The 10,814-nt window shown below is 34.9% G+C and overlaps 2 protein-coding genes across 2 annotated transcripts; one reads left to right on the forward strand and one right to left on the reverse strand.

Annotated features, from left to right (window-relative positions):
• Window positions 1-544: 544 nt before the first annotated feature.
• Window positions 545-8,034, forward strand: DYX1C1 (dyslexia susceptibility 1 candidate 1). The gene is made up of 8 exons (XM_009705280.1): window positions 545-688; window positions 1,097-1,230; window positions 2,273-2,513; window positions 3,260-3,405; window positions 4,058-4,167; window positions 4,847-5,000; window positions 5,992-6,097; window positions 7,491-8,034. Exons 1-8 carry the CDS (start codon window positions 661-663, stop codon window positions 7,598-7,600), a joined length of 1,029 nt encoding a protein of 342 aa, XP_009703582.1. The 5' UTR covers window positions 545-660; the 3' UTR covers window positions 7,601-8,034.
• Window positions 8,035-9,126: 1,092 nt separating this feature from the next.
• Window positions 9,127-10,502, reverse strand: LOC104165610 (chromosome unknown open reading frame, human C15orf65). Its single transcript, XM_009705281.1, is given in 4 exon segments — window positions 9,127-9,239; window positions 9,242-9,366; window positions 9,368-9,534; window positions 10,449-10,502. Coding segments are annotated over 3 exon segments (393 nt in total). The 5' UTR covers window positions 9,523-9,534; window positions 10,449-10,502.
• Between the last annotated feature and the right edge of the window lie 312 nt (window positions 10,503-10,814).

Here is a 10,814-nt window from a genome sequence, read left to right on the forward strand (position 1 = left end):
TTTCTGTCCCCGCCTTGAGATGTGTTGCGCCCGTGGGCCTGTGGCTTGCTGTTACTCTGTAGCGCTGTTAAAAAGCACACGCTTAATACACCGTGGCAGCGCTGTCAAGTTTATAATCTTTTATAATTGTTAATCTATAATTTCCCTTTGTATGCTACAGGCTGTTAAACACCTATCGCACTAGAGATAATGGCTTTACTACTGCTCCTTCTCCGTACTAATGCTCTTGCTACTAAGTTGGTGCCAGCTGCCTTTTCTGTCATAAACGGCCTGAATTATACACATCTGCTTATGTTAATGAGTAATAATTCCAAATTTGAGGTCCATGGCTTCTCTTACAGTGCTGAAGAACCAACTGTTTCAATCTCTTTTATCAGCTCAAATAAAACATAGAATCTTTGTACTGGATACTAAGCAAATTAGTTTTGTCAATAGCATATGTTTCTTGAGGTTTACTGTATGCTTGTACTGAGTATTTTGAGTATGTGAGATATAATTAAAAATTGTAAATATTAGTACAAATTAATTGTATTTTTATAGGTAAGCATCCCTCCCTTTTTATTTGAAGCCATTTTATATGCTCCTATTGATGACACAAATAGCACAGCAAAGATTGGAAATGGAATAATTTTTTTCACTTTATATAAAAAAGAAGTGGCCATGTGGGATTCCCTAACTCTAGCAAATGGTAAGTTCTCTACTGTGGGAAGTAGATTGCATCTAAGAAACCCAAATCGTGCCAAAACTTTACAAACTGTAATAAGAAATGTGAAACTTCTGCTGCTAGGTGTCTGCTAAGTTAAACCTCGTTGTTCATTATTAAAAATAGAAAGTATATGAAAACAGATAAAGTTTGTCTGTGGCTTTAGTGTACACAAAACAAAGCAATATTTCTTGTAAAACTTACGTTTTGTGTATAAGCAAATCTTAATTTTTCTTTTTTAGAGATGGGCTTGATAGAGACTGCTTTGTGTATTTTGAACCATGTTGCATTTTCCCAGACAAAGTAGCAAGAAGAAACCCTGTTTTTATGAATATGGTGCATAACAGTAGAACTTCAGGCCTAAATTACTAAAATAGTTATATGTTTTTTAAGCTAACAAGGAGCAACTGCAATATCTAAGAGAGAATGCTGTTCTAAAAGCCCATGAAAAGGCAAAAGAGGAGACAGAAGAAAAAAAAATTACAAAACAGGAACACAAAAAATATGCTTTGGAGGCCACAATGAAGGTAAGCTTAGAAGGAACTCTACAAGACACATACATGTAAACAATTAGCGACTAATCTGGCAGCTGCTTGATTAAATGTACCTTAAAAAATATGAAAAGTACTCATTTTTATTACAGTCGTGGAGAACCTTGTTATTTCCTTGTACTTAAAACATATCTGTTACAAAATATGAAAATGATACAGAAAAAATACTTAGAAGTTGCCATTTTCCATTAGTAATACTAACAAAAATTTTTGGTGAGGCACTCAGATTTTTGTCCGTTGAAAGGAGACTACAGTAATGTGGCAAAACTCTCATCTTTTGTGGCCTTTGCTTCAGCACAAGTGTTTAGTCATTTAGCACTGTCAAAAAGACTGATTGTTTAAAAAACCCGATTTATTCGTTGTTATATTTTATATCAGACTTGCTTTTCATTGCCTTTTGTGTGTATATTTATCTTTGTTGTTCTGCATTTTATATGTATTTTAAAATACATTCTTTTCTTCAAAGTTTTTATGTATGTAAAAAGTCTGGTCACTTCATTTCTGTTTTAAAGGATTTTTTAAAGTATACAATGAAATTTTAAGATTGCATATGCAATTTGGACCAAAATGAACTGCAGTTAGTGACTTTCTTAGCAGCAAAGTACCTATTCTGCCTATCTAATAATCTCTGCCTATCTAATAATCTCAAAGAGAAGAGGAGAAATAAGAAATAGTTCATAAAAGGAAGCCATATATTTTACATTTCTGTATATTCCAGAGATCTGTGTTGGTATATGGCTAGGATACTAATTGTTTACAAGTAAAACTTACTTATGAATGTTTCTGAATCATACCTTAGTAGTGGTAGTAAAATAGATAAAAGATATCGCTTTTTAAAGCTAATCAGAAATCGTTACTCTCAGTCATTTTTAAGCATCTTTCATAACTCTGCTTGTATGATCACGTTAATGATGATGCTATGCTTGGGATATGAAACTGGGAAAATAATGGTAACTTTTACTTAGTCATCTTACTATTATCAGATGTTACATATCTCATAGGTTTATCATTCAAACAGCTAGAAGAAGCAGAGAGAAAAAGAATTGAAGATCTCAAAGAAAAGGAGCGGCAGAAGGTCACTAAGGAGTTGGAGTTATGGAAAAAACAGCAAAAAGATGCTGAGAAACAAAAGAGGGTACAAAAAGAAGGGGAACTACATCAAGAAGTAGAGCAATTAAAGGAGAAGAAAAACGAAAAAATGAACAAAACTAGGATTCCTAATGAAGGAACTTCCAAGACCAGACTCAAACCTACTAAAGGTTGTATTATTGAAGTGTATTTTATCATTCTTTAAAGTGTGGTTATAACTTTATTCCTACATGTTTCTAATTCATCATTTATCCTTGTCTCCACCATACTGAACTAATTCTTTTGGTCTGCAGTTATTTTAATGTCTTTATTTTCAGGCAATTTATTGAGCTAAAGCATAAGAGTTCTTAGCTCTCGTTTAAGTCTTTGGAAATACAAGGGCAGATTTTGTTCAAAGCTTTCGAAAAGTAAAACAGAAAGCCTTTCTGACAATATAATGCAGACTTTTTGTGGGTAGAGATCACGTTACCCTAAGTTACCTAACTGCTGGTTTTCACAGAAATAGGCAATCTCCTTTTGCTCTCTCTATCCCATGTCTTGGCCCCACAGAGAGCCAATTCAGGGAACTAAAACAACAGAAAATGTTTCATTTTTGTTTTGTTTGTTTGTTTTGGTAAAGTTAGTTTTAGCTCTTGCAGTTGTGCTGTCAGATAATCATATAAGTGACAGAGATAGTGGTGTAAGAGGAGTTTAAGTTCATTTGTGACTGATAATGTAGCCAGAAAATAGATGGCAGGAATAAACTTTTTTTGAACTTTCCCTTCAAAAGAACAAGTCTAAACCTTTCTCAGGCTATTAGAGGTTTAGTTCTGATGTGCAGAATTTCTAAATTAGGTATAGTTTGGACTTTAGTAGAAAACCAGAAAAATCTCTTTTGCTTTGTTTTTCATTTCCAATACTCCAATTCTTTTCATAGGTCATGGTTCCTATAGTATGTTTTCAGAAAATTTAAAGGAAGAACAGTTACCAGCTCCTCGATCTGCTGCTACAATTAAAATCAACTTTACATCACGAGTTTTTCCTACAGCTCTCCGAGAATCTCGCATCGCAGAAGAGGAGGAGGTAAAGGTTGCTCTCTATTTTAGTGTGATGCTTCTACTGTCTTCCAAGGTGGTGAATTATTTACCATGTATTCAGTAAGTTGCCAAAAATGTTACCTGTGCCAAGGAATGTTACCTATGCAATATTCTCATCTTCCAAGGAAGGAGGTTTTATTTAAATTAAGATTTAAAGAAAAACTTTTATATAAAAATTATTTTCACCAAGCATGTGATTGTGCAGATTAATAAATAGCATGTCCCTTTTTTTGGGAGGGAAAAAAAAAAGGCAGCAATATTAATTTAATTCCTTGAAGTACAAAATTTGAAATGTCTTTGCTCTTATATTTAAGATCTTTAAGTTCTCTGTTCTTAAAAAGAAGCTCAGAGTTAGCTGTTTTGAGCTGTATTGTATGAACCCAAAGAGTCATTTTGGAAGTTCCAAAACAAGCAAACAAAAATGTTTTAGTGATGCAGTAACCTTACTTCTCACATAGTAATAAACTATTTGGGGAAACTTTGAAGTTTTTAATATCTGACATTATTAAATATTTATCTCTGTCCAAAATATGTAGCAAATAGAGTTCTTTTGATAGGAGTGAAGATAATGAAGCAAAATCCTTTTTTGCATTTGAATTGTCCTTCAGAAATAACATTTGCACATTTTGTATTTACAGTGGCTACGTAAACAAAGAGAAGCTCGAAGAACAATAAGTGCTGATTTGTCTGAGCTGGAAGATTTAAAAGAAGAGGAGAAGAATCCAGATTGGTTAAAGGACAAAGGAAAGTAAGTTAGATTCTATTTGAAGATGTATTTAAAATGGAATATTAATTATATAGTGTGTGTCTGTTGTTTAGTTTTGATACTTTCTATTTATCCTAGACACAGATGGTGAATGTCTACATAGTAGAGAATGTATTGACAGCTTACAGGGTTTGAATCTGATGAAGTCATGAGATTCAATTGCTGAAGCTCATGATGGGCAAAATCATTGTGAACACATAATGCATATTCAGTGCAATATTATACCTAGGTGGATTTCCTTTCGCTTGTAGTTTTTATTGAGAGGTGAAACATCTGTCTAAAACTTTAGGAATTTGATAAAAATACTCGTATATTTATATAGCTGTGTTATACAGAAAGGTTTGATTAGGCGATCATCATCAGATACATAGCTTTCAAAATTAGTCCTGTGTCTGCATCGATGTGTCCACTTCTTACTGTTCTTCATTGCTTTTAAGCAGTGACTATTTTTCTTGTATGTCTATATGCTATATTGTCAGCATCAAGTTCGACTGAACTTCAGCTATGTTGTTCTCAGAAAAGGCTATAAATGGCCATTTCCAAGTAAAAGCTGCTAAAACTTCAAATTTTTGAAAATGAATTATTAACCATAAGTAGGTATTTATTTTGTGATGTATCACCTTGTTCAAAGTGCATGTTTCACTTTTTGTTTTACACTTAGCAAAATGTTTGCAACGGGAAACTATCTTGCAGCTGTAAACGCATATAACCTCGCAGTGCGGCTAAACAGTAAGCTTCCCCTACTGTATCTGAATCGTGCTGCTTGCCACCTTAAACTGAGAAATTTACATAAAGCTATTGAAGATTCCTCTAAGGTATAAATATATAGGTTCTCAGACTGCCATCTTATACATGATTGTGATATATTACTGTGATGCTTCTGTTTCAAGCAGATCTGTAAATACTTAGTGTGATTCAAAATTTTTAAATTCAAAATTGATATAATGAAGCCATGGTGAAAGATTAAAATTTGATAGTGATTGATGAATGAACTTTCAGAAATTTAAAACAAAACAACAACAACAAAAAAACCCAAACCATGCTTCCACACATTTGGGATGAATGGCCATATGTTGACTAGGTACATGTTTCTTTATGAGTAAAATAGTGTAGCAATATATACACTTGAAAAAAAAAGACAACTGTGAGCAGAAAAAAAGAAAATATATACAGATACCTTTTGTATTATGTTGTGGTGTTCTTCATTTGTTGGGAAGGAAAAAAAAAAAAGGTGGTGGTGAGGAGGAGGATACCTTAAAAAAAACCCCAACAAAACAGACATTTTTAAAGAACAGCTGTATCATCTTAATATTTTAGCAGCCATTATTTGTGCAATGAGAGAGGAGTGATCTCAAGTGGCACCGCAATCATTTTGCCAAAGTTTTCCCTGTATTATTATTTTTTGAACTAATAAGTACTTGAGGCTTGAAACTTGTTTTTTCTAGTAACTACTACTACAAGACGTGCTTTTTTTAGGGCTGCATTTTTTTTGTAGCATGATATCTAATATCATGTATGAAAATAGAATACATTATTTGACTGTAATAAACATTTAACATAGTATTTGTCAGTTTTTAGCCATGGCAATGAAACTGTATTTAGCAAACTGTGGGGTGACAGATACAAATCTTAATGACTAGATTCACAAGCCATATAGTTAAATTCGAATAGTTATTTTCTATTTCTATTTGAATAGTTATTATGTTACTGTAGAATAATAGTAATTAGGTGAGAGAAGTGTGTGTAAATGAGAAAAAAACAAAATTATGGAAAATCTAAATATTTTGGGTGTTTTCATTTGTAAAGGCACTAGAACTACTGACACCACCTGTTCCTGATAATGAGAATGCTCGAGTAAAAGCATATGTGAGACGTGGAACAGCATTTTGTCAGCTGGAATTATATACTGAAGGTGAGACCTTGATTTTGTGAAAACATGCACATGAATTTATAGTGACATGCAAGTAATTCTATTGTGCTCAGTGAGACTGCTCACACCTTTTTTTTTTTCGGGAGGGATGTTAAAGGAGGCCTATACAATCAATGTCTGTCTTTGTTATGAGTGTTATGAGCCTTTATACCACATTCCTTTTTTTTTAACTTACTGGCTAATTGCAATTCCACTTGAAAAATCTTTGCAACTTTTAAGAAAGTTGATTGTACTCCTAATTTAAGGAGTACAAATTAGTTTTTCTGTTGAGGGAAAGGCTTTAGCGAGTTGTGTATCCTCTGTTTGGTCTATTCCGTCAGTCTGTGTGTGCATAATGGCCAGCTATTGACCATAGGAGCTTGGTAGACATGGAAGGTATTAGTGAGGAATGAATGAGAGGGCCAAGATGAGGTATTTGCATCGGGAAACATTCAAATGTGGGATGCAAACTGATATGAAACTAGGTTGCACTAATTTTGCTGTTAATGAAGCAATGTTTTATTGGTTTTAAGATTATATTTACAGTATTTCCAACTATAGAACAAATTATCTTAAAATAACCTGAAATATTTCTAAAATATTTGCTTATGAAGTGCTTAGTAACATATCTTTGTAAAATGATGTATGAAACCTGTATTGATGAGCAAAATGTTTCATGAAGTACATGTGTTTTGTGTGAAAACACCTGAATTAACAGTGCCCCTACTGAGTTCTGTAAGAGTATCAATTTAGTTTTGTAAGGCAAATTTACAAGTGAAAGTTTGTAATAGAAAGTGAAGAATATTCAAAATGTCAGTGTTGAAATACTAAGCTTTTTCCCATCAGTTAACTGTTTTCTACCTATGAATCCCTTTGCCATTCCCTTACAGCTTCATTTGCACTTGGAAACCTTATAAAAAAAACAATTAAACAAGATTTTATTTTACTTTCTGTACTCATGGTTTGCCTTTTCTTTTTCCTCAAGCTCTAATATTCACAGTTCATCCCTTTATTTTTCTTGTTTTCATGCACTTTCATTCTGTCATTCAATTTTTCTCTCTTCTGCAGAACGCTTTTGAACACTCTCCTCCTGCATGCGTGTGTATATATATGTGTGTGTGTGAATGAAGAGGCTCTGTTTTCATGTTTCAATACCCGAAAATGTTTATGTGGTAGTGTTTCCACTAAAAAGTTTTGTAAAATAATATAAACAAAATATAAATTTGGATTTAACTTTTGGCAGTAAATAACGTCATTCTGATTCCATCTTGCTCAATAGCAAAACCCAAGATCAATATTTTATGCATATGACTAGGGAGCAGTTATTTCCAGTTAGTTGCTAAAGAGGATGCTCTTGCATTTTTAATTGACATGCTTATTAATGTCTCTATATTAGGTCTCCAGGATTATGAAGCAGCTCTCAAGATTGATCCTAAAAATAAAAGTATAGAAAAAGATACTGAGAAGATTCGTCATCTAATTCAAGGAAAAACACGAGATTCTTAATTTAAAAAAAAAAAACGAACTTTTTGACAGGGATGCCTTTTGAGAGCATCAGAAGGAATCTTAATTCTCTTCAACATGTTAACTAGGCATTTTTCTGTTTCACTCAGAACACCTACAGAATTGGTAAAAGATAGGATATATGAACTACCATTTTTGGAAAGTATAGTATTATAACAAAAATTATGAGATATATTTTATATCATTGTGATACACAGTTGTAATATTTTTGCTTTCTGTGAAATATTGGTAAGCTGAATATTAAAACATGCTTTTGGTACTTGATTTAAAGTTACTCGTAACTAAATGAAATATTGGTCTGGAAATATCTACTGAATCTAGGCAATGGGTTTTCGAACAACTTCAGTAGCTCCATATAGTCAACACCTCTTAACTTCATCTTTCTGTTCTCCAGCAAAGCTGAAACAGTTATTTGTTATATGGTTATGGTTATATGCTTTCCTCTTTTCTTATTGTTCGTAGTGTTTGGCACATCCGAAGCTAAGACAGTGAATTTAGATACTCTAATTCAGGCCTCTAATTTGCAAAACCTCCACCTGGAAGCATAGAGATAGATTTTATATAGTGCAGACCATTCTTTTTAACATTAAGTAATGTACTTTGAATATTTTCAGACTATTTTGAAACATTTGTATGGGCTGACCAAACAAGGTAATTGGAAAAATTATAAACCTGTAGTATTGTAGTGTAGTGGTAAACTAATCCTGGGATAAATTGTCCTGTCAATGAATATGACTTACTTCTTCCATCCTACTACAATTAGTAATCTTACAGTGTAGCTGTAAAGCATATTCCAAATAAAAACCATTGTTATTTATATGAGAATACTTTTTTATTTTTGTGAGCTAGTATTTTAAATGGTACTCTGTTGACATTGTCCAGCATGGTGCTATGTTTTAGGTTGATGCTGAAAACAGTGTTGATAATGCAGGGTTGTTTTAGTTACTGCTGAGCAGGGCTTACACGAAGTCAAGGCCTTTTCTGCTTCTTGCTCCACCCCACCAGCGAGGAGGCTGGAGGTGCGCAAGAAGTTGGGAGAGGACACAGCCAGGACAGCTGACCCCAAGTGACCAAAGGGATATTCCATACCATATGATGTTATGCTCAGCATGTAATGCTGAGGGAAGAGGGAGGAAGGGGGGAACGTTCAGTGTGATGGCATTTGTATTCCCAAGTAACCTTTACAGGTGATGGAGCCCTGCTGTCCTGGAGATGGCTGAACACCTGCCTGCCCATGGGAAGTGGTGAATGAATGCCTTGTTTTGCTTTGCTTGTGTGCATGGCTTTTGCTTTAGTTATTAAACTGCCTTTGTCTCAACCCACGAGTTTTCTCACTTTTCTGATTCTTTTCCCCCCCATCCCACTGGTGGGGAGTGAGTGAGCAGCTCTGCGGTGCTTAGTTGCTGGCTGCAGTTAAACCACGACAATCCAGCAAAAACAAAATAAATCAGATATTGACAGTTATTCCCAGAATGACTGAAATAACAGTCAGATTTGTTTTCTTAAAGCTAAGTGTCTAGGCTAAGTCTATGACAAAAAGATGGAGATGCAGTTTGACAGAGTATGCTGGAAATGAGGTAGTCATATATGACCCTACTTCTGTTGATGGCAGTGTTTAACTATCTTGAAATGACCTACTGGTGAGTAAATGTTTTGAAAAGGTTTGATCCACTGGATGATAAATACAGGGTACCATGTGTGAGATAGGTGGTACAGCACCATATTCACTTGAAGTTGTTTTAAACTGAGACCTGAGGCTTTGTCAAAGAAGCATTGGTCATGAGGGTTTTGAGGTCCAGCATACATGAAAACACTGGGTTGCCAGGATTTGCGCAGAGAGGCAGATGAGGAGATTGGTTTTATTCAGTGTTCAGACTTGATGTCAGTTTCTTGGCAGAAGTCATCTTTTTTCCCTACTAAGGAGATGGATTTTAATTCAGCCTTTCAAATAACAGGGAAAAGCATTTCAAATTTGTTAAAAGTTTGTGGTGAAAGCAAATGTTGCTCAAGATGTGTATTGAAATACATGCATGGTGGAGAGTGAGGAACTTAACACTGCTGACTTTTGACCTTATTTAGTAAACTGTGGACAGTTATAAATGGACTCATGTTGACTGTGTAGTAAGAATTGGAATTTGCATCAATTTCTGCATTAGTGATAATCTTGAATGTAGAAAATATCTTAATATGTGTGGCAGAAATAATTAGTATGGATAATAAAAATATGAATGAGAGCAGGAATACAGTGAGGCTTTGTGGATGGTTTGTTTTGGTTTTGACTTCTCTTTTTCTAATATACAGAAATATGTATGCTAAAATAGCCCTAAAGAAACGTCCAAATGACTGTACTTCCTTGCTTGTTCCTTGCTTGTGTTCACATGCATGCATTTTTTTTCCCCCTCTGTAGGGAGTGAATTAGCATATGACAGATGCTTCTCGAAAGTTCACGGAAAGTGCTGTAATGCTGTATTGATGAGCATGTGGTAAAACGGCACTGAATAAGGTACCTCCCTTAGTTTTGCTGAGCAAGCCATTCAAAACCTGCTGTTCTTCAGAGGTGCAATGAAATCTTTTTTCTTTGTTTCTCAATCATGTAAGAGATGAAGAAAACATTTAGGTTGCTAGTGTAGATAAAACTCAAGTAATAAATTCTGGCTTTTCCTTTACTTTGTTTAGTAATGAGGCCTGTTGTGGTCTCCCATTTATTTTTTGCTCCAGTATTGGAGAACTGTTGAGGCCCAAATCTCTGGGCTTTAGGGTCTACTCTGTTCGTAGTGTGCCATTGATGAGATGTGGTCTAGGCGCCTGGTTGGGGTGGGAGCTGCCTTACCCCCAGTCACAAGCGGCTCTCGGGAAAGGACAGCTTCTCCTGAAGCAGCACAGCTGCAGGCCTCTAGCTTGGAATCACTGCTCTTGGGAGACTTTCCAAATTAAGTTAATTCACAGTCACTGGAGTTTTTCCACCTGTCCAAGACTAGAAGTATCAAATATTTCTAATCCTTACACTGCATTTTTTGGGCAGAAGGGTTGTGGGGTGTTCTTTGGTGGGGCTTTTTTGTGTTTGTTTGATTGTCTGTTTTCTTTCCCTTAGTACAAGCATTATTTGCATGTAACGGAGTGCGGGTGTCCCTTTGCCCGGGATGATGACACCTGAAAAACGCTCCCCGCGCGGTGGGTGCCTCTGAGCTCCCTCCCC

This window comes from Cariama cristata, unplaced genomic scaffold, assembly GCF_000690535.1.
Source record: "Cariama cristata isolate BGI_N322 unplaced genomic scaffold, ASM69053v1 scaffold22648, whole genome shotgun sequence".
Lineage (NCBI taxonomy): Eukaryota > Metazoa > Chordata > Aves > Cariamiformes > Cariamidae > Cariama > Cariama cristata.